This window comes from Neolamprologus multifasciatus, chromosome 18 (genome assembly GCF_963576455.1).
Source record: "Neolamprologus multifasciatus chromosome 18, fNeoMul1.2, whole genome shotgun sequence".
In the NCBI taxonomy this organism is placed as follows: domain Eukaryota; kingdom Metazoa; phylum Chordata; class Actinopteri; order Cichliformes; family Cichlidae; genus Neolamprologus; species Neolamprologus multifasciatus.
The window spans coordinates 34,091,571-34,119,121 of record NC_140456.1 but is presented as its reverse complement, the minus strand read 5'-3'; the positions used below and the strand labels follow the sequence as shown (position 1 = coordinate 34,119,121).

General features: G+C 42.1%; 1 protein-coding gene across 1 annotated transcript; it reads right to left on the bottom strand.

Annotated features, from left to right (window-relative positions):
- Positions 1 to 1,106: 1,106 nt before the first annotated feature.
- Positions 1,107 to 26,432, bottom strand: paxip1 (PAX interacting (with transcription-activation domain) protein 1). The gene is made up of 23 exons (XM_085141104.1): positions 26,231 to 26,432; positions 24,166 to 24,300; positions 23,916 to 23,959; positions 23,590 to 23,653; positions 23,322 to 23,432; positions 23,071 to 23,146; positions 22,322 to 22,843; positions 20,446 to 20,555; positions 14,382 to 15,117; positions 10,657 to 10,751; positions 10,469 to 10,564; positions 9,066 to 9,203; positions 8,794 to 8,915; positions 8,264 to 8,448; positions 8,004 to 8,047; positions 6,552 to 6,619; positions 6,336 to 6,438; positions 6,052 to 6,220; positions 5,835 to 5,935; positions 3,824 to 3,958; positions 3,523 to 3,598; positions 3,358 to 3,417; positions 1,107 to 1,412 (listed from the first exon to the last, which is right to left on the bottom strand). Exons 1-23 carry the CDS (start codon positions 26,309 to 26,311, stop codon positions 1,396 to 1,398), a joined length of 3,288 nt encoding a protein of 1,095 aa, XP_084997230.1. The 5' UTR covers positions 26,312 to 26,432; the 3' UTR covers positions 1,107 to 1,395.
- Positions 26,433 to 27,551: the final 1,119 nt, after the last annotated feature.

The window sequence follows — 27,551 nt, the reverse complement described above, 5'->3', positions numbered from 1 at the left end:
TCTTTGGTTGCTTCATCATCTTCATGCTTTCCATCAGCCCAATGTCATCTCCCGCTGCAGCTACACAGGGCTTTCTGACCCTAACGTTTCACCAGTAAATATTACAGGTTGATGCTTTCATATTTTTAGAGCCTTCTTAGAAGACAACATCAAGTTAAGGGAAGGACAACCACTGAACCTGTGAAAGAATCACGGGCACATAGAGAGCCAAAGCTGGCTGCGTAGCTTCAGGATGGACAAAGTGCCAACAGATCCTACATTGAACACAAGCATCAAAAGCGAACCATGAAGAGGTGGTTGTGCTGTTTTAGTTAAAAGTACTGAGTGAGAAACCTCTGGCAGAACTTTGAACAGTATTTGCTCTGATTGCTGGTTTTCTCTCCAATACTGTGGGATCTTTACAACACGAAGCACCATTGCTGTTGTTCAACCTGAATTTCTCTCAGAATCATGGAGTGCCATCTCAAACACTTCCAGGACCGAACGTATCTGCTGCTCACGTGTCTGCACCCACAACTTTAGTCGGGCTTGAAGATTGTGGCTTATTGGTGACATGCAGATGAATCTGTGCAGTTCAGCCGTGATTCTGCACGGTCAGCCATGAAACATCAAATCTCACGTTCATGTAAATACACATCGAGCAGTGCTGCTGGCACCCACACGTGGAATATGTAGTCCATGACCTTGGCTCAGGCTGTGTCTAATTCAGTCTGTCGTTTTTGAGGACAGCACCGCAGGCGCCGCCGCACGTCTCACTTCCACCCACATGATCTCAGGCTGTCTGTCTGACAGCCAGCAATTAGAACTTCACCAGTAACTACCCCAGACCCTCATTAGCAGTTAATTAAATTAATCCTATCAGGAATTATCCGTTTAAACCTGGGAGGAATAACATCGAGAAAGCGTTCAAACCCTCAAAAACGAGAAGTCAGACCTTTTGTTCTCAACGTGTCCATCGTTTACTGCTGACTGCTTGAATTGTGAATTTATCCCCAATGATTCTCTGCTATGAGGCTTTATTGCACATGCTAAAGACTTTATCTAAAAAGCTAATGTTTTACTTTAGTTATTAACCGTTTTCTTGATCAGGTATGACGCTGAAAACATTTTTCACAATCAAAGTGTTTTTATTCCAAAAAGCAGCATTTGTGAGCTGAAGCTTTACACATCCTATTCTCAACAACAGAAAAAAAAGTTTCATCCTCCATAATTTAAACAATTATTTCACAAAAATAACATCCATTTAATTAGTCAAACAGGTAACAAAAGGCTACAAAAAGACTGGAGACATCTGCACAGAAATAAAAACATAGAAAAGTCAGTGTGGCTGGACTGTACACACGGACGTCCTCATCCTGTCCCGTGTCCTCTTCTTTATGCTTCACTGCTGCGTCATCAAGTGAACTTATATGTGTGACTGTCAAGGAAACTGAACACAGTAACACTACATCACACAGCAAAACATTTCTCGATGGGCTCAAACGCTAGGGGTGGGGGAAAATGGATACTGTGTAGCATGGTGATATTTTGTTTGCTAATAATGTATGGATACAGGGACAGCAGAAATCGATACTTTGTTACAAAAAAGGTTTTTGTGCTCTGACTTCAGAGCATGTTGATCCTTTTTCTGAGCAAAAATCCTGACATTCCTTCACTGTCCAAATGTGACAGTTTACTTATTTTAATTTAAGACATGTTTTATTTTAATTAAGTTTAAAACTTTTTTATTTAATGTAAAATTATATTTTGTTTTAATTTACTTTTTTACCAGGCCGCTTTGGAAAATACCCCTATTGCATACTTTTGTTGATTGGCACGTGTGCATTAGTTCATAGATAACATGACAGTAAGTGAAGACCTGTGCAATCTCAGGCAGACTTATTAGATTCATCACTGTGTTAACAGACCTCTCTGTATTGAATCATATCTGTTATTAACCTCTGTCTCTCTTCCACAGCATGTCTTTATCCTGTCTTCCTTCTCTCACCCCAACCAATCACAGCAGATGGCCCCGCCCCTCCCTGAGCCTGGTTCTGCTGGAGGTTTCTTCCTGTTAAAAGGGAGTTTTTCCTTCCCACTGTCGCCAAAGTGCTGCTCATAGGGGGTCATATGATTGTTGGGTTTTTCTCTGTATCTATGAAGCGCCTTGAGGCGACTTTTGTTGTGATTTGGCGCTATATAAATAAAATTGAATTGAAAATTGAATTGAATCACTGTGGATTCATCATGAGTGATGAATCCACAAATCTCCCAATAGTGTGTTTAGTCCACACTGCAGTGAAGATGACATGTCACTAATGTGTTTGTTTCCCACTGACTACATGATTCCTGCCTGGAAGAACAACTCCACAGCTTTAATTTGGGATCGTTTTGGGTTTAACCCTTTAAGACCTACCATAGAACCAAGTCTGCCAGAGCTTATATTATATTTTTACATGTTGTAGAGCCATTTTTGGGAGCATTTCAAGTTGCTATACATCAATACAACCATTACAGCCTAAATTTTAATAATATGTCTGCATTAAGTGCATAGTAATTACATAAATTGCAAAAAAGTGCAATAAACTACAAAAAAAATTGAAAATCGTTTTTGTTTTTTTAACATATATTTCTAGTTAGAGAAATTTAAGAGGCTTATCCCTCAAAACTGTAAATACAAAAAAGTTGCACAAAATAGTTTCCCACCACAGGAAATTTATTTTGAGTGTCTTCATAGTTTTATTTTTGAAATACACCAATTTTTATATACTGCAGGAAAAATGAAAATAAATATTATTGTGCAAATTTGCAAAAAAGCAGCATATGCATCAAAATAAACTATTTCCAGCAGTGCAATATGAGTCCTAAGCATCCCAGAAACCACACAGAAAGTCATAAAGTCAAAGATAACTTTTAAAAACACCAGTATAGGCTCATGAGGCCCTGATGGTAAAAAACTACATTTCCGTGAAAATGACGTCACTTCCGGTTTCGGGCAGGTCATGGCGGACATGCGATAGTTCGCGCTGATGGACGTAGGAAGTGTTACAAACAGCTGATCGGATCGGCAAAGCGTGTTTCTGGAATATTATGTTTTTGTTGCTGCAAGTGCTTTTTATGCAGTTTTTGCAAAACTATATGTGGAAGGAAACTGTGACCGAGGACAAGCTGATGGCATAAGATGTAAGTACAACTCCTCCGGTTTCATATGCAAAAAAAATTATTGCGCTAGCTTACGTGGTTGCAGAGCTACCGGGATTTAAAAATAGTTACGCAAAACAGCCCGCTCCGACCGTTTTTAAAGGGTTAAAGACTGAAAGCGAAAAACTGTTGTTGTCAGCAAACTAAACTAGTCACTGTGAGACTGTAAAGGATATGATTCATAGTCAAGCTTCTGGGTGAGAACTCCAGTCAGAATGAACTCAGCATTGTGGACATCTGGAAAACAGAGAGAGCACAAGAGTGAAACACAATGTCAACTTTATGAAGATACTCTGTAAAAGAAAGAGGATAAATACAAATGGGCCCTGGAGAGCATCTTACCGATGTTTTTCAGGAAGTATTCCCTACAGAGGTGAAGGTCATTGTCACAGGAGATTAATATGATCTCCGGAAGGTTCTGCAACCAAATGCCAACATGTGGTTACTGATTTACAGAGAAAACTGTAATAAAAGACTTCTGTCAAACATCTGTTTGTTTTATTTTGTACTGACATGAAAATACATGAAAATAAAAGCTAAACTCCTCCCAGGTTTCTGCCATATGGTCACACAGGAACCCACCACCTCTGTGGACATGAACGAGTGCTCAGAGACATGAAAGAGTTGCAGCAACTTTCAGCACCTTGTTCTGATTGTGCTCCATGATCTTTCTGTACGAGGGCTGCTTGGTCAGCAGCTTCCCTCCAGCGCTCTCCAGGATGGACTTCATCGTGCTGAGGCTCGGACAGATCCCCGGTGTGAGGTAGAAGTACTTCCCCTGCATCACCGTGTCACAGGAAAAGACACTCAACCATTAATCATCAGAACCATTAGTACACTGGTTTCCAGTTAGTCCAGCTCAGTTTAAATATACTAGTTCAGTCAACTGACCCACTATACATAAAGGCCTAATATGAACAAAAAGGTAAAATGAGTTTAGCACTTCTGAATAGGGCCGTGCAATATGACGAAATATATTGTTTCAAATTATACGCTATCGTTTGTTTCATGGTGTTGACAAACACACTGTTTACAGCAATATTTGTTCATCGGGGCACAGAGACTCCCAGCACAGCCAGTGAGGAGGCAGAAACAACTGGCTCCAAACACAAAGACCAGTCAAAACAAATCAAGGATCTTATTCCTGTAGCACGGACATAGTTATATAAACTCTGACACGGACCAGAAAACTGTACTATGCGGCAAACCGGTCCACCTCAGCCTCAAACACAACAAGCCTCTCCTACCTCTGCAAGAATCACATGAAAGAGGATGGAGAGAGTTGAGAAGCAATAAAAAAAGAGCCGTCAGGTGCTCAAAATAAACCTTCGACTAAAAGGCTTTTCCCCGCAGCACGCCATGTAATAAATACAAATAAAACAGCGGCCGTTACAACTTATATCTAAAAATATCGTTTCATGCATCGGTCAAAACTAGGGATGGGTATCGGTATCCGGTGCCATGATGGCACCAGTTCTGTCATAAACGGTAGTAACCAGACCGAAAAGCAGCGCACATTTCGGTGCTTTATTTTCCTGAGCTGTGATACACTTTAGATTCTAGCCAATCATTTTACGTTTCCGAGGATAGTAGGCGGGTCCAGGTACGTACGTTCTTTTAGAGCAGAGCTACAGATTAAAAACGCCCAAGGTGAAGCGGTCAAAGTCTGGCTGTACTTCACAGCAAAAGATGCAAACTCAGCAGCTGCAACAAGTGCTTTAAGCTGATACTGTGATACTGTCAAAGGAGGTAACACCTCAAATCTGATGAAACACCTGGCGACGCATAGCGTTTTTTTAAAAGCCGAGAAATGCGCCGTATTTGATAGCTTGCTGCGAGACCTCACACCGAGCACATCTACTGCGGGTGTGGTGCCTGTTATCGACCCGGAGTTAGCAACATCCCCCAAAAACCCGAAGAGGAGAGTCCTGGCCCCTAGCCCTGCCAGTGTAGCAGAAATGATGAGGATGATGATGCAGCAGCAGCCGTTCTTCTCTGCGTGAGTAGCTTAATGTTGTTCGTGTGTAATTTATGTTGAGTAGGCTAACCACGTTATTACATTAATGCATGTAAGGTGAACTAGCAAACACCATCATAGCTACATGCAGCTGTCTTCTTGTTTGATGGCAGATACTCCCTTCACCCTGGACAAAAAGGCTAAAATGACCAAAGAAAAAGTGGAAAACAGTTAAACATGAGAGGTTTTTGGACAAAGTTTGTGTTTTTTCCATTGTTTAAGCTGCTTCCAGCCCAGAGTGATACCATATATGCCCCATAGCTGCAGAAAAGGCTAACATTGTTATCTTTTTACAAAAAAACAGCTGAACATGAGAGGTTTTTGGACCAATTTTGTGTTCTCCATTCTTTAAGCACCGGTTTGAGCACCGTTTAAGCACCGGCACCGTTTCAAAAGTACCGGTTTGGCACCGGTATCGGATAAAACCTAAACGATACCCATCCCTAGTCAAAACACTTGACTCCAGGTACAGGACGCCCGGCTGAAAACACTTCACACAAGTCGGGTTCCCAGAACATATGTTGTTATCAGGATATGAGATTTTGGTCACGTCGCACAGCCCTACGTCTGAATTCTTTAATTGGCATCAAGAAAAAAACGTTTTTGTTTGAACGCAGCGATCATGTTGTCAGAGGACCTTAAAGAGAGGAGCACTTTGGGCTCTCTTCAGTGACTCCTCCAGGCTGAAGCCAAACAACACCTCTGCTTCTGCGTCCCTCAGAGTGTAACTCTGCTCATCTGTAACACAAACAGGTTTGCTCCCGTTAACGAAACATATACAGGTAAAAGCGCAGTGCCCACTTTAATATCAACAAATCACAGATAAGAAAAAGGAGGGTGGGACGCAAACATACCCACAAACTTCTGACTCCTCCAGCTTTCCTCCAGCCACTCTGGGGTGACTATGTGTTTGACCACAGACATGGCGGTGAGGAACTTGACGGTGCGAGTCACCTTACTGGCCACGAGATGAGTGACTTTCTGACTGCTGTCTGCAAGCTCCCCACCTAAAGTGTGTAACCTCTGCAGGAGGAAAGACGGGGACAAATTCAAACAGCAGCTGAGGCTCAGATGTTCTCACTGATCTGAGCTTCAGTCTCTAACTACACACTGAATGTCTGAGCGTGGCTGCTTTCACCTTGGTGTACTGCTGCACTTGCATAGGCTCAAAGCCTGTGAACATGACCCGAGGAGTGGACTCTGGAGGAAGCTTCTTACTCGGGGACTGGATCTCCTCCAGTCTTCAGAGACAGAAATGCAAAGTATCATTAGAACATGTCAGTCTGGAGGGCGTGTGGTCCGACTCTTCTCGTGCAGAGGAGTGACAGGCTAGTCCCTAACCTGCTATACCGACCTGGCCTTCTTGTTTGCAGGTGGGTTTGCTGAGTCGCTGATCTTCTGCTTCTGCAGCAGCTGGAGGCTCTAAACACCAAACAGACACCACACAAGCCCAATCAGACGAGCCTGTACATGTTCATCTGCTGCTTCTCTCTCTTCTATGACTGATTCACCTTTTTAAGGACAAACGCACTAAAAAACAAATCACTCTCACAGATATTTTCCTGTGAATAACTGCGCCCAACAACTGAATAAGTGTGCGAGGTGTTAAAGCTAGAAATGTGTGGCTGAGATTAGGGATGCACCGATACGGATACTGGTATCGGGTATCAGGGCCGATACTGTAAAATGTGTGTGTACTCATACTCGTAAAAGTTAACCAATACCATGAACCGATACTAACTTATTTCATTAATCAGAGGGTGGCTTGTCATTTCTGTTGTAGTTTTTAGATTGGCCACTAGGGGGACATCCCGCGCTAAACAGGCACAGGGTTAGGCGAGTCAGACTGGCAGCTCCAGATAAAAAAGAGAAACTGGAGGCTGCTGTAGCTAGGCTAAACAAAATGTCAGCAGTGTGGAACAGCCAACTTTAACTCAGGTTTTGGAAAAGCGATGAAAAATGTCAAGAGAAAATCCACGGATAGTTAAAATAACAGAGGCTCTGACTCATTTTATCGCTCTGGATGACCAGCCAATGCCGGTCGTGGAAAACATAGGATTGCACCGTCTTCTCAGCATACTCGAGCTGCGATATGAAATTCCCAACCGCCCATACATCAGGGAGATAATGGTGCCAAAACTTTCTGAAGAGGTAAAGACAAGCAGTGTGTGCGCGATGTCAGTCCTTGGTTTAACGGCACAGTGGACTGATGATCCACGGGCAGATGAGGAGTTCATTCGTCAATGCCAAATACTTTCGTTATTTTGTTTGTTTGTTTACAATATGGACACTCTGCAACAATTTAAAAGTTTATTTTATTCTCAAACCTAATTTGTATTTATTTTTATTCCAAACAGAAGTGTTTATTTATTATTCTGAAAGCTCGAGACAGTGCCAATAGTTCAGAGATATTTTGTTAAATTACAATGTGGAGACTCTGCAATAATTTAACAGAAGTGCTTATTTTTCACTTGAAATTTTTTGTGGTCATTTTTAATTAAGATTTTATTTTTTATCGGCAGAGAATAAAATAAAAACTTTATTCCAACTCATTGTATTTGTGTGTGTGTGTGGTAGAAGTATCGGTTTTTGTACTCTGTATCAGAAAGTACTCAGATCCAAGTATCGGTTTGAAAAAAATGGTATCGTTGCTATCGTATCCCTAGCTGAGACGATCTTATCAGTAATATCCTCTGACGTCATGTCAATCCAAGAAACTGTCTGGAGCAGAGGGTTCAGAGCAGGCTGAGAGAGGGGTTACGGACAAACAAAAACATGTGAAGAACACTGTGACACAAAAACTCACCGCCAAAGCTTCAGAAGAGACTTTGATTGGTGTTCTCCAAGCAGCTACAGAGAAACGCACAAGGTAATCAGGACAGTATCTTAAAGTGTGGCCATTCCAAGTGATAAAACATCAAAATCAGAGCTCTGTGTGACTCCAGTCAGGTTAGACTAACTAAGCATACCCACAGAGAGTGTGTGGCAAGTTAGAGATATTGGTTATATCTTTAAGCCTTCGTGTAATCGCTCACTACGTAACAACTGCAGTGACGGCGTACGTACCAAGCAGGTTCTGGACCAGCTGTGGGTTAGGCACCAGTGGTTCAGGATGTGTGTAGATGGAGTATCGGCTGTGCTGGATTTGTCTCAGTGCTTCAAAGTTGCCCAGCAGGATATCGCACAGCCACTGGGCGTTCACACAAGGGATCTTCCACTCCTTGGCCTTCTCATATTTAAGCCCACTGGGTCTAAAGTGATATTAGCAAGACAACCGTACAACTGACAGTGTGCTTGAGAAGTGAAGGTTCAACTGAAAAATGTTTAAAAGAAAATGAGACATTTCAAACAAGTTGCAACAAAGTCGGGAAATAAAAGAGTGAAAATGCTGGACTAACAAAACAAACCGTCTGATCTTAGGATAAAGAGAACCTTGAAGAGTCCTTCACACATACAGATGAGGAGGAGTACACTCCAGGAACGACATAAAACCAAAAGTAAGATTGTTCTTGTATAGCTTGAGTTCTATGGATATACTGCGTGCAGTACAGAAGAACACCCAAAGAGGAACTCATCTACCCGACCCCAACTCTTACTCTTTGCAAATGAGGACAGTGTTACTGCGACAGAGATATCCGGTGTATCTGGCACCAGCCAGGTAGGCCATCAGCTTTAGATCATCTCTGTCAGCATCCATAAAACCCGTCACTGATATGATCTGAGGAAAGACGGCAACAAACAGCTGGAGTAAAGATCTGACAAGCAGAAATGCTTCCTGCCAACTGGAGTGCAGCATTTTGAAGTTCATTGAGTTCACCAAGTACAAAGACTGTAGAAGAACTGCTGCTAAAAGAAACAGCAGACGTACGTGCTGAGAGCAGGGTTTGGCTCCAGGAGGGAAGGCAAATGGCAGATGTAACGTCCGGTGAGGAGGAACCATCCTCTTCTTCTTCAGCACAGTGTTGAGCCAGTGGGCGGTTACACAGCGTTTCCCCTCTCTGAGTGCCTGGAAGAGGAAACGTGCTTTGGGTTCAGTTTCAACCAGCAGAAGTTCAGTATTTATCCTCTGAGGAGAAAGCGGGTAATATCTGTCCCATTCAAGGGTTTGTCTCATTCATCACAATAAAGTATCAACATTTAGGTGATACTAAATGTTGCACTCCAGTTAAAGGCCAATAATGAATAGGGATGGGTACCGGTATCTGGTGCCATTATGGTTCTGACATAAACGGTAGTAACCAGACTGAAAAGCAGCGCACATTTCGGTGCTTTTTTTTCCTGAGCTGTGATACACTTTGGATTCTAGCCAATCATTTTACCTTTCCGAGGATAGTAGGCGGGTCCAGGTACGTACGTTCTTTTAGAGCAGAGCTACAGATTAAAATGCCCAAGGCGAAGCGTCAAAGTCTGGCTGTACTTCACAGCAAAAGATGCAAACTCAGCAGCTGCAACAAGTGCTTTAAGCTGATACTGTGATACTGTCAAAGGAGGTAACACCTCAAATCTGATGAAACACCTGGCGACGCATAGTGTTTTTTTAAAAGCCGAGAAATGCGCCGTATTTGATAGCTTGCTGCGAGACCTCACACCGAGCACATCTACTGCAGGTGTGGTGCCTGTTATCGACCCGGAGTTAGCAACATCCCCCAAAAACCCGAAGAGGAGAGTCCTGGCCCCTAGCCCTGCCAGTGTAGCAGAAATGATGATGATGATGATGCAGCAGCAGCCGTTCTTCTCTGCGTGAGTAGCTTAATGTTGTTCGTGTGTAATTTACGTTGAGTAGGCTAACCACGTTATTACATTAATGCATGTAAGGTGAACTAGCAAACATCATCATAGCTACATGCGGCTGTCTTCTTGTTTGATGGCAGATACTCCCTTCACCCTGGCCAAAAAGGCTAAAATGACCAAAGAAAAAGTGGAAAACAGTTAAACATGAGAGGTTTTTGGACAAAGTTTGTGTTTTTTCCATTGTTTAAGCTGCTTCCAGCCAAGAGTGATACCATATATGCCCCATAGCTGCAGAAAAGGCTAACATTGTTATCTTTTTACAAAAAAACAGCTGAACATGAGAGGTTTTTGGACAAAGTGTGTGTTCTCCATTCTTTAAACACTGGCACCGTTTCAAAAGTACCGGTTTCGTACTGGTATCAGATAAAACCTAAATGATACCCATCCCTACTAATGAATGAGTATGAAAACATTTAGGATAGTCATACTGGGATCCCACACTCCATAAACTGTGTCTGTTCTCATGGGAGACATCCTTACCTGTACGTACATGCTGCTGACCTGACTTTCACACAGCAGATGTGTGCAGCGGCTGGTTAGGGTTGGATCAACTGAGCCTCCACACGCCTGAATGACCTGACGAAGGAGGTAAACAAACACTGATCTGTCTGATGCTCAGCATTGTTTCCTGTCTTTCACCCTACTCATACTCCCTCTCAGTGACTTACCCTCTTCCATGTAGCAAGGAGCTGTTTGTCAGCCATCTGTTCTGGATAGTCAGCAATACCAAACACACAGCCCAGGAGGAAGCCATCCTGTGGGACTGGGGAAAGAAAGAATCACAGACATCAAAGAGAGTGCAGGACTGACAGCAGTTTCAATCCTGCAGTTACCAGAGACGCAGCCTTCTATAGAAATTCATCATCTCAATCAGCAGGTGTGCTCATTTCCTTAATTAGACTTAAAAGACTTGGACAGGTTCAGTTTGTGGTCACAGACTTTGTGTGACTTGTTTTAGTGCATTCTGTGACTAAACTCGACTATTAAAGCACAAGTCACGCAATAACACAAAACGATATCAAGCCAGCAACAGATAATCAGTCACCCTGTATTACTCTGAGTCTCCTATGTTGGAAAGACAGGTGGTGAAAACAGCTGCGGTCCTCTCAGCCATCAAAGCTGACTCTTTCTCCCGTCTTCGACCTGTGCTGCTGCTGACTGTGAGCACAGCAGCACATCAGTTTCTGTGTGGCCTCAAAGGCTAATCAAAATCAGTCTTTTAGAGCGGCGGCCCCCGAGACGTGGATGCTTTGCCTCCATCTTTATGTTGCCTTGATTATATTCATTATTTTAAACAACAGCTAAAGACTCGTTTATTTAGACTGGCTTTAATTAGATTTGTGCGAAATGATCGATTGTGTTGTTTTTGCACATGTTTTATATTATTGTGAAGCACTTTGTGGTTCTTATCCTGTGAAGAATGCTACATAAATTATTACTATTATTAATTATTATCATTATTATATGTGACACTCATTCTGTCAGGCCCTTAAACTCTAGCTGAGTCTAAGCAATTTAGATGTTGTTATAACAGAGAGCAGAAGTATGGAAAATCATTGTACTGAATTTCCTGAGGACTGCAGCAGCTTCTGGTAGAACATGCAGCTACTTTATTGAGGGCCTAATAAAATTATATTTGGCTCAATCCATTTCAAGTCATCACATCGAAATAAAAACTTTATAGGCCAAAGTTTGGGGATAGACAATGATTGTACCAAATTGTAGCTTCAAATAGCCCAGTGGTGCAGTTGTTCCCTCACTGCAAGAAGGTTTGAATCCACCACTGAATCTGTGTGGTTCTTTCCAGGAACTCCAGCTCCTCCCACAGTCCTGAGATGTGCACCTTAAGGCCCTTCACATGCACTGTGCTCACCGCTAACTAGAGCGAAGGATGAAGGTGTACAATTTCTCAGTTTAAACATTTGTCATGTTATTTATGTTTTGTTGTGAATAAAAAAAATGGCTCGTGTGATTTCAAAGTCTTTCAAATTAAAAGAAAGTCCCAACTTTTCTGGAATTTGTATTCATTTTTAATAAACTCTGGCTCTCTCTTTTGTCTTGGTTTCTCCCCTCACCCCCAGCCGTGGCAGAGACCTGCCCCTCCCTGAGCCTAGTTCTGCCAGACTTTTCTTCCTGTTCAAACGAACTTCTTCCTTCCCACTGTTGCCAAAGTGCTTGCTTAAAAGGTGTTCTTTAACTGTTGGGTCTTTTCTCTGTATTATTGTGGGGTCTTTACAATATAAAGTGCCTTGACGCAACTGCACAATATAAATTAAATTCAACTGAATTGAACTAAACTGAAAAAAGATACATTTCTTTAATAAAATAGCCCATTCACCCCCCGTAAGAACCTGAAATTTTCTCTTACCATAGAAATGAATCAGGATCTATAATATGTCAAAGATGCATCAAAAGTCTGAGTAAAAATTATTTAAAAAAAATAAAAAAACTAAAACCAAACTGTCCTGTACAAACTTAATATGATTAAAAGTGCGAAAAACTATCAGTGAATATCTGAATGGTGCATAGTTGTGGTAAAGGATTCTTATATAGTGATTTTCTATTCTCCCAGAGCGCTTTGTACAACATGCCGCATTCACACCATCACTCCCTTCTATGCTTTTAATAGACTATGTGCACGTTAGCATATGCTACTTCCGATGTGGAAACTCCTGTGGGGAGCTTTGTTTCCGGTGTCCTATTCACGCCTGGTTTACGGTCCAAAACAAGTTAAGCAAATGAATGAATCAAGCGGCGATTTACATTTCTATAGATGTCTCGGGCATTTACCCAATATATCTGTAAATGATGTTCATCGACTTGTTGATATTTTTCCCCCACGCCTCAGAGCAAAAGAGAAAAGGGATTCAAATGTTATATTTCTCAGCTGTCCCTCGTTTATCGCGGGTGTTATGTTCTAAAAATAACCAGTGATAGGTGAAATCAAGTAGCCAATTTTATTTTTTGACGGTGCAAAATGTTTCGTGGACATCGTGGACATACAGCACTGCACTTCAGAGTCACACTGCTGCATCGATGCAGCGATTCTGTACGGGAGAGACGGAGGAGATCGTCTGATCAGGACACAATGTGACATAAAAAATAAGCATGCAAACTTGCACTAAAAAAATCTGTGAAACAGCGAGGTGAAAGGTGAACCGCGTTATAGCGAGGGACCGCTGTAATTTTGAAGGTAAGTCACAACATACCCTTCATACATACTAATGTATAGAAACCCTTACAAGCAATCATTCATTTTTTGTGTGGCTTTTTTCACGGTTTGTTAACATGCTGTGTAGGTGTGTACTTGACGAGCTGATATCAACATAACGGAAACATCTGGTTTGACTATTGTTCACCTGTAGTTTGAATGCTGAACATTTGCCTGTTTAAATCATGAGACCAGTCACTATACAGAGATGAGCTTCTGAATGTGGACGATGTGTCTTCTGCTGCAGTTCTGCTTGTGTTGAGTGATGGAAACAACTGATCGATTTAAACTCTTTAAACGTCAAAGTTGATCATTAGATTTTTTTATGACACACAGTGGTGAGTGTTCCCACCTTCTGCTCTTTGTAACTTAACGCCATCTTTCCGTTTTCGAGTTTTGGACATGATTTTGGAGTAAAGCTACCAGAAATGTACAACCCCACATCCGGTCTCAAACCAGGAAGTTAGCATTTTCTCGTGCACAGGGTCAATTGTTTACTAACTAAAATTCAAACAACATTGTTCAATCCCTGGGGAGCCAAGGATTGAACCACTAACCTTCCGATCAGTAGACGACCTGCTCGACCTCCTGAGCTACAGCCACCCCAGTTGTGTTACACAATGATGCAACAATAGACACTTAGAAAACTTTGATGTGAAATTCTAAGTCACAAAAATGAACAAAATGCTATTTTAACTCTTATTATAACTTGGAAAACATGTGTATACTTTTCATATTCAAGGCCCACGTTTTGGACGTGCACATTGCCCTGCAGCAGTCTAACAACTGTACTAACTGATATTAAAAACAATCGAGCATATTCATTAAATTATTCAAATTGTTGCACTATTACTACTAATCCCTTTTTCATTGCTCTTAATTGTTATTAAGAATGTAAATTATTCCCGTACCTTTAAATGTTTTGATCTTTTAAACTGTAACACTGACTCCTACAGGGCAGTGGGTCTAAACAAAATTATTTCTTCTCTGTTGTAATTTCTCAGTCATTTCATTTTCACACTTTTCCATGTGTGGAAAAAAGGTCTGAACGTGGACGGTTGTGTCAAAAATGATTATTTTTTTAAATGTGATGATTTAAATACAACGAAGCTTCACTCTGGCCTTCTTTAGTTCTAGCAGTATAAATGTGACCCTGCCCACAGTAATCAAGACTTCACTCACTTTCTTGGCCCGGCTCGTGTCCGAACAGCTGGGAGACGTGAGGAGGCTGCTGGAGCGGTGGCTGCAGCATGGCTGTCTGCTGCTGCTGCACGGCCTGCTGGTTCTGATGCTGGTTCTGCAAATGCTGCTTTTGTTGCATCTGATGGTGCTGTTGCATGAAGTGCTGCTGCTGCTGCTGTAGATGCTGTTGGTGCATCTGCTGTTGATTCTGCTGTAACATCTGCATTCTTTGCTGCTGCTGCAACTGCTGCAGCTGTTGTTGCAGCAGCTGTTGCTGCTGCAACTGCTGTAGTCCAGGCCGTAAGGGCTGCTGAGGTCGCAGCTGCTGCTGGGAGAACACATGCTGCTGCTGTTGCTGGGAAAACATCTGCTGTTGGTGCATTTGTTGCTGCTGCTGCTGTTGTAGGAACTGCTGCTGCTGCAGAGGCAACTGTGGGAACCCTTGTTGCTGAGCAGCCTGTGGCTGCTGCTGTTGGTGGTGTTGTAGCTGCATCATCTGTTGTTGCTGCTGAAGGTGCATCATGGGGTGCTGTGGTTGCTGTGATAACTGCTGATGCTGCTGAGCGGCCTGGTTTGACTGCTGCTGTTGTAGTAATTGCTGCTGCTCGGCCGTCAGGGGCTGACTGGTCAGTTTGGCCTGATTGAAGAGAAGAACATTGGTGCTGTTCAGGGTCTGAGCATGACTCTGATTCGTCTGCTGCTCCAGGGGCTTTGTTTGATTAGCAGGCTGGATGATCTACAAAAGAGATGATCACATGAAAGGAGAAAATGAGAATTTGCTGGGGGAACAGCAAATTGAGGATGTTTTCAAAAGGAAAAGCCACGAGGTCACATCTGGAAACATGCCCGATGTAAGAAACAACTCAAGGAGCATGACCCCCTAGTGTCAGGTTGCCTAGAGTCAGACTTTCCACACAACTTTGTGTGAAGCCTGTCATTCACTGACAGTCTCTTGGACAAACTGGTGACTGTGTTTGTCTGACGCAGATCAAAACATTTATTTCAATGTTATTTAAACAACGCCAAATCACAACAGCAGTCACCTCCAGAAAAATGAGGTGAAGTACCTTAATCTTGGCTGAGCTGCTTGCTGCTTATCTGAGACAGCTCAGATCTATTGTTCCTGTGTCTTTATGGTTTGTTTAGTCCCAAAACTTGGAAATATTTAAAAAAAATCTTGTTTACTTTTATTCTCCGATTTAAATACAGTTGTATGAGATTAAGTCTCTTCTTTTTACTTTGTCTTGATGATAACATAACCAGTGTTGGGCAAGTTACTTTGAAAAAGTAATTATTTATAGTAGGGGTGGGCGATAGAAACAATATATGATAGAAACGATATAAATTTGGCCAACGATAGAGATTTTGACTATACCGCTCTATCGCGATAGCGCATGTTGATGATGTCATCAAGCTGCGCCTGTTTTGGTCGAAAGCATCGCAGCGGCTAAAACCATTATCATCTGCAAATTATGGCGACAGTCACAGCAAAGAGATGAAGCACTTTTGAAATATGGGGAAAGCCAAAAACTGCGTTTCCTCCACTTCCGTAACATTGATTCATTAATGTTGAATTCTCTCACAGCTGCTCTGTTCCCATGTTGTTGCAGTATATTAATAACTAACCTCGTATTGTGGATGAATAATCCCTAACGTTAACTTGTATCAAGTGGAAAAAAAGTTAGCGTTCATCCTCCAGCTTCACTGTGCTAATGTTATGCTAACATAGCTGTGTCGCTAGCGATCACGTAGCACAACATTATATACCAGCTAGTCCAACTTCAGTAACCCTGCAAACGCCACTGCTGTTTAGTTTTCTGTCTTCATTTATGTTGGAAGTGATAACAGAGCTGTACGTTTGAATTAGTTTCAAAAATCTCAGTCAGAACATGGTATGAAATGTTTAGGTGTACTAGCGAGCTAACTTCCTGTTAACTTCTAACTCCGTTAAATTTAATAACTTCTGTTTTCATGGATGTAAAACTTAATTGTTACACCTGGTAAAGCAGCAACGCTGATGATTTTATTAAAGATGAAAGAATTTAGACCGTTTTTAACTCTCAGTGTTCGTTTGACTTTGGGACCTGAAGCTGACATTTTTAACAGATTTCTGCCAAAATCGGTTCGAGGTCAGTAAGCACAACCAGAATTCATACATAAGGCACACTCTCGATTTTTGATGAAATTAAAGGATTTTAAGTGTGGAAAATACATTATACAGAAGAAAAGAATATATCGTGATATATATCGTTACCGCACATGCTTCAAATTATATCGCGATATGAATTTTAGGCCATATCGCCCAGCCCTAATTTATAGTTACTAGTTACTTATTCAAAAAAGTAACTAAGTTAGTAACTGAGTTACAAGATTCTAAAAGTAATTAATTACTTGAAAAGTAACTGTTACTTTAAAAAAAATGTTTTAACCCTCTGGGGTTCAGGGTATAATCGGCCATTTTTAACTACTTTTCATGTTTCCTCCACATTTAAAAACTATTTATTTGCCTTGTTTGGTATCATCCTTTTCAGCACAACCTCACGTGTCTGAATTTACAGTCATGTTTTCATTTTGACATACTGTATTAACACAATTGATCTAAAATCAGACAAAAAACATAAAATCCGAGTAGAAAAAGTTATATTTTTACTGTAACAACCACAAACTTGTTTAATGATCATATTTCATAACTTTAAATGCAAATATAAATGGTCAATTTTAAAATCATATGCACAAGTTTTGTAAACAAAGTTATTTGCAGCCATTTACCTTTAACCCTTTTTTTTAAATGACCATTTCAAACTGTTTACAGAACAATCAGCTGTTCTTCAATAAGATGCCACACAAGTTATTTGTGCCACTCCAATAATTTCTGTTCACTATAAAGGAGAACATCACAGCCTGATACCTGCAGGTCTGACAGCAGCAGGTGTGTCACTCCTGTTTTCTACCTGGAGACAGCAGTCGTCTCATTATTCTGACACACAACACAAAACAGTCAGTGATCATTTTCGGCCTCTCTCGGTTTTTATTACCGCTAATCATTTTAAAGTTCAGTTTTTAAAACCTCACCATGTATCTACAGCCCAGCCCATGCAGCAGTATATATTGATAACTAACCGCGTATTGTGGATGGATTATCTCAGTTTCCTGTCTTCACTTATGTCGGAAATGATAGCAGATCTGTACGTCTTAACTTGTTTCATAAATCCCTCAGTCAGAACATGCTATATTATATTTAGATGCAAGCTAGCGAGCTAACTTCCTGCTAACTTCTAACTCCGTTAAATTTCATAAATTCTGTTTTCATGGATGCCTGGATGTTAAACTCAGTTGTTACACCTGGATGAAAGGATTTAGACAGTTTTTAACTGGCAGTGATCGTTGGACTTAGTGACCTGCAGCAGAGTTTGGGCCCAGCCACGGCTAATGACGTCAGACTTAAAGACCGGATTGTTTATCATAACTCTGGTTTTACGTGGCCTATCAACTGGTATATATCACCTTGCTGCTTTGTCATCTTGAAGTGGTCATGTGATTGGCTTACCACGACCACTTTATTCTTCCTCAGTCAAACAGCAGCACTCCTGCGATTGTTTTGCCCCCTGAGCTCCAGGTGTTGTGCCAAAAACTTATTGCTGCCCGCGGGAGCGCGCAGCTGCTTTAAAGCTGTAGCGCCCAGATTACTTACAGCTACTTCCGTGCAACTGATATAAGGTGCAGTAAGCTGAACACAGCTTCAACCGTCTGTTAAAAAAATAGTAACGCGACCACATTTTCTTGTTAGTAACAGTAACGGCGTTGTAACGATAGAAACAGTAGATTACTCGTTACTGAAAAAAGTAATGCCGTTATTCCCATCACTGAACATAACTATTTATACATGTACATGACATGATTACAGCCTCTATATAAAAAGACTTGGTCACCATCCCCCAATGGTATGTAAGCCTTATGTCACTGTAACGTATTTCAAACCAAATATCACACGTGCAGCTGTAGATCTGAATGAAAAACTAATAAAACAGGATTTATAGTCCAGCAGAGGTTGAGTTTATAGTCCGCTCTGCTGCAGTCAGCCCATCTGTCTGCAGAGAGCTCTGCTGTCGTTGGAGGCAGTGTACAACACATGCATTCCAGTCTGTGGACAACTCTTGCTTGCGCTGTAGTTGGTCTGTCAGCCACAAAGAACAGTGAAAATCCAAAGAGCAGAAGTGAAACTGAATGTTAGAAAAAAAGAAGAAGAAATTTGTCACTGCAGCCATACTGCGCACTTCATGCTTGATTTTTTTTAATGTTTTTTAATACTGCATGCTCCTAACTGCTCTGCCCATTCAAGACCTGAAGTCTTTATTGGATCATAAGGTGATTGCGGGGGACAGAGAAGCAGCTGCCTTTCCACTGGTTTCTACACCAGTGATTCTCAACGTGTGTTTTTTGTATTGTCATACTGTGATATTATGATCATCTCAGATTCAAACCGCACAATATTTTCATTCACCAAATTTCAGAATCTGAAAATTTGGGTCACGGCTTATCGTTAAGAGGTGATGGTGGTGCGTCCTGAAGCCAGACAAGTTGAGAACCACCGATTTGGAAGCTAAGTTCAACTTATACATACAGAATAGATTTTGCATAAAATGAGAATCACGATTTTTTTGCTTAGAATTGAGATCACGATTCTCTCACGATTTTCTTTCCCAGTATAAATATTTATTGCACTTATTAACTGCACATCAACTTCGTAACAGTTGAGACTGAACATAAAAACAATAAATAAAAGTAAAAACAACAAATGTCTCACATTTTGTCGTTGCTCGACACTGCGTGTATAGAGCAGGTAGTGCAACAATAGAAACATAGTTGCGGGACGGCACTGTGTAGCGTTTGTCTAGGGTGTTGATCATTTTCCTAAATCCCTCGTTTTGCACAGTGTTGATGGAGCCATATCTTTGGTCAGGTGATAAGTAATAGCCTCCGTAATTTCTTTGTGCCTGCGGGAGTTCGACGGGTATAGGGAAGCGCTGTGTAAGGTTCCCGTTATTGATGTTTGGGTGGTTCCTGTCACTTTCTCGTCATCCCTGACGTGCTCTCCGTTGTTTTTTCCTGCTAATTTTAGCAGCCAGCTTCTGTATCACGTGGTATAAGGCTCCGCCCTCGTCATTTGTTGAGCAGGAAGAGTGAGCGCTTGTTTTCATGCAGATTACGTCCCGGATCAAAATGCCGTACAATCGTTGTCTCTCTCTCTCTCTCTTTTTTTAAATCGTTGTCATTTGGAAATGAGATCGCACATAAGTATGAATTGAGATCACGATTTTCTAACGATTAATCGTGCAGCCCTAATACAGAATATGGTCAAAATTTGGTCAGAAGCATGTTCCCCGTATTGGCCACTAGTAAAAATGCCTACAGCCAGCTTAGAACCCCATTAACCTAATGTGCATGTAGAGAGAACCCACACAGGCTCTTCTTCTGGTTTTTGTTTCCGTCTGTATTTTAATGCAGTGCTACTCATTCGGACTACATCCAGCAAACGTTGAGCTACGCGGGCAGGAACAGCTGTGATATGCTATATGCAGCTGTGTTGTTGGGATTTAGGGAGTTCTAGATTTGCTTCTCATTCTATTTGATAGAACATTTGATCAGAGTAACCGTGGGAAGTCAAAATCACGATTGAGATTCAAATGTGAGTTGACGTGTGCAGTCTCATGGAGCATCATCCACTCAGCATAAATCACCACCCAGGACACAGTGAATATCTCAATGAAATCTTCTACGCACTCTGTGCTCCCACTTTGCAGCACTATCCAAATATTCCATCTATGCTGTTCTAACAACTGTACAACCCTTAAGGTTTACGGCCCTGTCTGTAATAGCTGCTGCCCCCCCTCTTACTTTCTTCAACAGCATGTGTGTCACTGTCAAAAGTAATGATTGAAAATGTGAAATAGAACCAATAAACACAGAAAACAAATAACCACTCCTTATAACTCCTTTAGCATCGTTTCCTTTCTAGCCAATGTGAGAGTGCTGGTGCTCAGTGGAAGCAGGCTGTGTTTCTTACATGAACGCTGGCTGCTCGATTGGCAGGCTGCATGTCGGAGTTGTTGGTGATGTTGCGCAGCGTCCTAACAGCCGGGCTCCACCCTGACATGCTCTCTGGAACAGATACACCTGCAGAGGCGAGAGAAGTAGCATCTTCACTGACAGGATAACAAAACAGAAATCATACAATTTAATACATTTGTGCTCAAAGAAAAACATCATTAGAATGTTCTGGGCATTTTTCACTTTTATTGGACAGTGTGTGTGTGTGTGTGTGTGTGTGTGTGTGTGTGTGTGTGTGTGTGTGTGTGTGTGCGCGTGCGTGCGTGAGAATGTACATCTAAACAACACTGAGTTTGGCTCTGCCGGCTGCTCTCCCAGCTCTCCTGTGAGCTCACTGTACTCACCTCAGCATCAGGGAATTTTCTATGTTTTCAGACATACATGTCTAACTTTTATTTATGCCGGGCTCACACTGTGCGATTTTTGGCCCATTTTGAGCCGATTTTTGAGTCATGCGACCGTTTTGGTGATCGGCCCGATTTTGGCCTTCATCGTGCGTCGTGCATCGTGTGATCTGGACACAAGCGATGGAGGCACTTGTAGAACTTTGGAAAGCTCATCCGAGCCTTTTCGATGTGGCCTCACAAAATTATCACGACCACAACAACCGTGAAAATAGTTGGATGGACATTGCTGCTCAATCACAGCTGCCTGATCATGTTTTTCATTAGCAATTTAGCAAAGTTGATGGTGGTGGTCTGTGTGAGCGAAAGACAGAGAGGGAGAGCTTCTGTTATAACCTTCATGTTATGGACGCACAGTGTGAGCACTCGGGTCGCATCAAAGCATTGTGACCTACGAACTTCTCACCCCTGCGAGTCAATCGTACAGTTTGAGCAGGAGCTGAATCGCGCGACTGACAAAATCGCACAGTTTGAGCCCGCCATTAAAGAAATGCTCAATGACCGACCACAGTTTTCTTGGCTAATTCTGACTTGCAATTTTTTTCCAAGGGTGACCTGCTGAATCTCCTAGTACTTGGATGGGAGACTGCCTGGGAATACCAGGTGCAGTAAGCTTGGGCTTTTTGTAGCTCAGGAGGTAAGATAGATGTTAGATAGAAAGCGCTGAGATGGTAAAATCATGGAAAAGGTTCTTGGGTGAATGAGGCAAGTTGCGTGAGTATTTTGAGTGCTTGAGTAAAGTAGAAAAGTGATATATAAGAACCATTTACAAACAAACAACTCAACTTTTCTTCAATGCAAAACATTATTTTCATAATAAAAGAAATTCTTACACTTTAAAATTTCCCACAAACTGCACTCATTTATAGGAATATGCAGTGCTTTGGGCAGCACCGTATACCTCTCTGCAAACAATTTCCTGCTAATGATTGGCAACAACTGTTCACAGAATTTGCACTTTTCCCATCAACATGTGGCTGCCAGGAATCCCTGACGGGTGCAGCACGAACGGAGTTTTAGGAATCGATTCCATAGCGGCTGCCACCAGCTTCTAACCACCACTGACTGACTTGTCAGGTTGATTTTACCAGGTCGTCACAAAGCAAATCTTTAGGCCCAAATCATGAATTGCTGCCTTGAGGAGACTGTTGTTGTGATTTGTTGTTACATAAGTGAAACTGAATTAACCTGATTGATATGAGCCAGAGGTCTCTCACTTTACAGATGTTTATGTTGCCAAAGGATATGAAGCTGCACAAATCCAAAGCTCTCTCTGTTGCACACATGATGCATTATAGAGGCTTAACAGTGTTGCATTCATTTTTATTTCCACAAATACTTCCCATACCATCTGACATTTCTCAACACACAGTGTGCAAGAGAATCTAACGCAGGCCTGAGCTGCAGACGAAGCTTTTAAAAACCTACCTTGCTGTGCGGAGTGAGCGATGGCGGCAGCAGCGGAGCGAGCCTCCGCAGGCACGGCGCCGCCACTACCGGGCACAGGAGGCACATTCGCACACAGGTTGATCAGCCCACTGCCTGTGGACGACACTGGGTCTTTGATGCCGGGCGGCCCGCTCCGACGCCTGGCTGTGCCGGTTGTAATAGGGGGAGCTGGGGTGACCACTTCAGCCGGCGTCCAGTTGAGGTTGGTGCCCTCCTTCTCTGTGGAGGAGTCGTCGTCAGAATCATCAAACATCCGTTCGCTGCGGCGCTCCGGTTTGCGTGGAGAGGTCGGGGAGACGGAATTCAGTCTTTTGGGTCCCGGTCGTCTGCGGGGGCTGGACTCCTCATCTGATGAGCCACCACTGGACAGCCGGGATCGCTGGGGGCTGTAGCTTCCATCAGAATGACGGTTGTATGACTCTGCTTCACTCTCCTCCTCTTCCTCTGGCTCCACATATGTGAGTCTGGGGTGATAGAGTGCCTCCTCCTTCCTGGCTTTATCTTTAAATGGTGAACAGAGGGACAGGTTATTACAGATAATCTGTCTGACAACGATTACTAGCAGCTCCATTATTGGTCAGAATTTATACATTATTAAAGCTGAATAAGGAAAGTGAACAAAGATATTCAGTTGAACATACAATGTTAAACAGAAAGATACAGTTTGAAAAAGCTGATAATTAACAACTTGATAAAACGCATCGTTAGACTGCCTGCACTGATGTTACCTTTAACAGAATCTGTGATCCAGTCAGGGGTGACGATCTTGATGCCAGAGTGCTTCAGGGCACACTCAAATTTAGCCTGGAGACAAATATATACATGTATATTCAATCAAATACCATCTGTAGTGAAAATAAATAAGTGAACGTATGAAAAAGTCAGATATGACTTTGTGTCGAGAAGAAAGTAGCCGCTAACACCATATCAGCACCGATGGCTGAAAGTTTAGACTCGGCTCCATGGAGCGCACACTCACCCCTTTAGGTTCCTTCAATACTAAATGAGTGACCTTCTTGTTTAGGTTAAGCTGGCATTCTCCTCCATAAAAGGTCATGTAAGCCCACAGAGCATTGAGATCATCAGGAAGCTGTGTGCAAACACAACAAACAAGCTTCACGTTTTTCAGAGTGCAATAACACCAAACATACACACCTGATAATAAGCCCTCTCATTCTCACACACACACACACACACACACACACACACACACACACACACACACACACACACACACACACACTTACTCTGGGAAGACAAGCTGTGACACCAAAGAATATCTGCCCCGATTCTGGCGAGAAGCCAGTAACTCTGTGGCGTTCTTGGTTATGGAAAAAGTAAGAAAGGGAGAAGCCGCTCTTATTTGACAATTTGTTATTACCAATGTGGTTACATTGTTACATCTGTAGGAACAGACTGATGTTTATGACCATTAGCTGATGCTCACATTGATGTGAACTGTTTTTCTTTTTCATAGGTCTAGTTATTACCCTTCAGCACCAATCAATGAATTAATATAGATTTATGTATTGGCAAATAGCAGTCTGAGCTGGTCTGGACAGTGGAAGGATACGGTAACAGGTCTCCACATCGGACTGACAGAATGACCCAGGATGGCTGAAAAACATGAGCAGAACTGTAAGTCAGAGGCTGACGGCGTGTCTCTAAGCTGCTGGCACAGATTCAACCAGAATGCAAAAATACTGCTGTATGACAATTTTATGGCAGAGCAGCTAGCGCTGTCTCAAAAGTTATGTTGTTACAGAATCAAGTGAGAAACAGAAAAACTTGGAGTAGTGCGTATGCTGTAACACAACCCTTACCTTGACAACAGGAAGGTCAAAAACCTCTCTTGACTCGCCCACCTCAGGGTTGTCCCCATCCTCTGCAATGATGTGAGTGGCCAGAGCATTGTAGGACACCTCCTTAGCTTTTCCTGCTTTTAGCAGCTGCACCACCTGGAGTACGAGCAGAGAATTCCAGTTACATCAATTTAACTAACTAACACAGACGCTGTGGGAGCCACAAGTTCAAAGTTCATTTGAACTAAATAGGTCAGAAGGATAAGTGTGGATAAATACAAATACTGATATTCTTAATAACCTGTAGATGCTCTGAGCACAGAGTTTCCAACAAAGGTCTTTTGTGATTTCTTTATCATCCACGTGAGAGTATCAGTGATTATGAAAGCTCAGTTGCTGAACCAGAGAGCTTTGATCTAGTGTTTCTCTGAAGGCCGGCTGCTGCTGTTGGCTTCCTCAGTGTCAGTCAGACAGGTGGAAACTCCTACATTTCTGACTGCAAAGAGACTAAGTGGACACTTGGTTTTATTGTAGCTCACCTTTGTTGCTTAGCAGAACAAGTACTACCAGCTAAGTCCAAGACCTTAAAGTCTATCCACACCAACTTTGGACAATGTCCACGTTATGAAAACTGAAGACTGATAGTCATCATCCTTTGGAGGAGGAGCACAGAGTCTGAGAGACAACTTCAAACTACCTTCACCCAGGCACCGATTCAGAACAACCTCCAACATTGCATTGTTTAAGCTGACGCTTGTGGCAACTATCTGGCAGCGTGAGCACTTATCTGAGAAGGCCCATCCCTGACAAACAAAATTATGACTAGTGGATTTCAAAGGCTGTAATGCTTCAATTAAACTTTGCATCAAAGATTTGAGACATTTCATTTATATCTTGATGCCTATTTTTATCACTGGAACCATTTCCACACATTCTGATCAGGACACGATTCCTTAAGAGACAGCAGTGTCAGATCTGTTGCTGGTTTATGGTGTAAATGTCAGCATATTATCGTGACTGTAAATATGTACAAAAATATAATTGTTCAATGCAATCTTCGAGACTAAACCGCCGTTAAAGCCCCTTCTCACTGGCTGAAAATTGGCCTGTCACATCCCTTAACATGGACTGCATGAAGCACTAACAACTGATCATTTAAGAGATGAAAAAGATGAGAAGCCCTGTGCTCCACCCAAATCTAGTGTTAATAATAGCATGTTTGATAATAATATTACAATTATTACCTGTGTGCCTTAACAGACAAAGACGGAGCTGGTTACTGTCATTTTTCAGTGACGGATATATTATTTTTCATCTCTCCCACCGTGCACGACTGCATTCAAAGGAAGACACGGCACTGTCCACCACACCTCTCTGCTCCGAATAAGTGTAACTGAGCCGTTAACCGCAGCAAGACTTCAACACGACCCACTAGCTTCTAGAATGTGAGGTTTAGCTTGGAGCAATCCCAATAAGACATCAATCCATGAGAAGACTGTACATGATAATTGTATTGTTTGTTCTCGGTGCAGACTCAAAGCGTCTGGATAGTGCCATTTGACAAGAAGGACAGCTCTTTACCACAGGTGTTCAGTACCAACGGGTGGAACTGCGGACACATGCGCAGTAACGGGCGAATAACTGAGCAAGATGCTGACAGTCATAGGTTGATGAAAAGTAACACAATACACCGGCAGTGCAGCGTTTCACCGCTTATCAGAAGTGCCAAGCAATATTACTGAGGCTAATCGTTTAGAAAAATAATGCTAACAAGCGGCAACAGCCAGCCTTAGCCTCACAAACCGCAAGCTAGGAGCTAGCAGCTAACATGCAAAACTCGCAGCTAGTGCTAAAGGGCTGCGTGAAAGTGCAGTTTGAAGGAGCTTCTGCACAAATTATTCAGTGAGCGAGCGTCACTTGAAAGTCTCAAGCACCGTTACGTGGCCTGACAGAGGTTAGCTAAAGACAGCTCGAATACTTAGCTGCTACTTAGCTTCTCTTGCATCACCTGCTTTAGAGTCAATGACTTTAGCTAGTTAGCGCAGGCTACCAACTTGGCTAAAGCTGCTAACGTCCAGAATCTCACCTTTTGGTCAATATCCCCAACCACGTAGAATTTGACATCTTTGAAAAGCTCATCGGAAACCTTGATCTCTTCTTCAGACATGACTGGCCATGAAGGTCACGGCACTGTATGATTCAAAAACAGCCAGAAGCTCAAAGTGGAAAGTGTCTGCGCTGCAGCAGCTGATTACAGAACACCGGACACACACTAGCGCCAAATCGCTTAGCGCGCCTTGGACTGCAGCATTATATGCTTGCAGAGGGGGGTCTGTCGCAAATCAACACTTCTGTATTCAGTCGCTTTGTTTTTCATAACTCTCTAAACATTGCATCGCTAAATGTAGTTTATCGTAAATATTACTGGGGTAAAAGAACCCATATAACAGAATAACGGCGACGGGAATTTACAAATATGTTTTCAAATAGACACATAACCCCCTGTGACGTAAAGGTTATTGTTTTGATCTAAACGTGTAACCAGATTATCTCAAACAGACTGAGCTGGGTTCATTTGACTTTAGGACAAATGCTTCAAAAAACGACAAACACACACACAAAAAAAGCCTGACCGTGGTGTATTAATCTAGAAGAGAACCAAATAAAAGCATTCATTTCATCCTATATTTAACACTGCCAACAGAATAATCTGTCATACCAAAAATATTGATAAAATATTATTAAATTAAACACTGTTAGTGGAATTTGTGGGGATTAGCACATGGAAGACCAAGAACCAGTTGGGCGATGGTATTGTCAAATCCGAGAAATCTTTTAGGAAAGAATAACTCAACCTAAAAACAGAAAATTCAGCACGCTTCAATGCTTTTAATCGAGGACAGACGTCCTGTTTCAGTAAGCAACATTAGTAAAATCAGAATATGTGACAGCTCCTTAAATATATGGCAGCCACATAAAAGTTTAATTTTTGTATTGGATATTTATTTATTTATGTTTTTGTTTTTTGCAGACTGTATCAAACATATCCATGATCCTATCTGTTGGTGTTAGGCACTGTAAGATGTTCTAGTCCAATATACCCACCTCCACACAACCCAAGTCTTGCTCTTTGTGTCTTTTGAATTGTAGTTCAGCTAGACTGGTGGTATGGGCATGTGTGCGGAATCAGTCTACACGCACATATAATGATATACCACTGCAGAGATGCCCAATGGCATGGAAGGTGATTGCTGTGTTTGGAAAAGATGACATGTTCTGCAGGAAACTTTGACAAAAAAATCTTTATGTTGGTTTGTCGAGTGTTTTGGTTCCTTATTGGTATTGCAGTGCTGACAGCGTTTTTTCCGAGTGGTGACACAGTTTAGGAGTAGAGCATCCACAGTCCA

Excerpts from the sequence above, each read along its gene's own strand:
- paxip1 (XM_085141104.1), bottom strand. The coding sequence starts at position 26,311 with ATGTCTGAAGAAGAGATCAAGGTTTCCGATGAGCTTTTCAAAGATGTC. Across the intron at positions 10,565-10,656 it reads TCCTTGCTACATGGAAGAGG|GTCATTCAGGCGTGTGGAGG; the intron begins GTAAGTCACTGA and ends CTCCTTCGTCAG. Across the intron at positions 3,599-3,823 it reads TGGAGCACAATCAGAACAAG|AACCTTCCGGAGATCATATT; the intron begins GTGCTGAAAGTT and ends ATTTGGTTGCAG.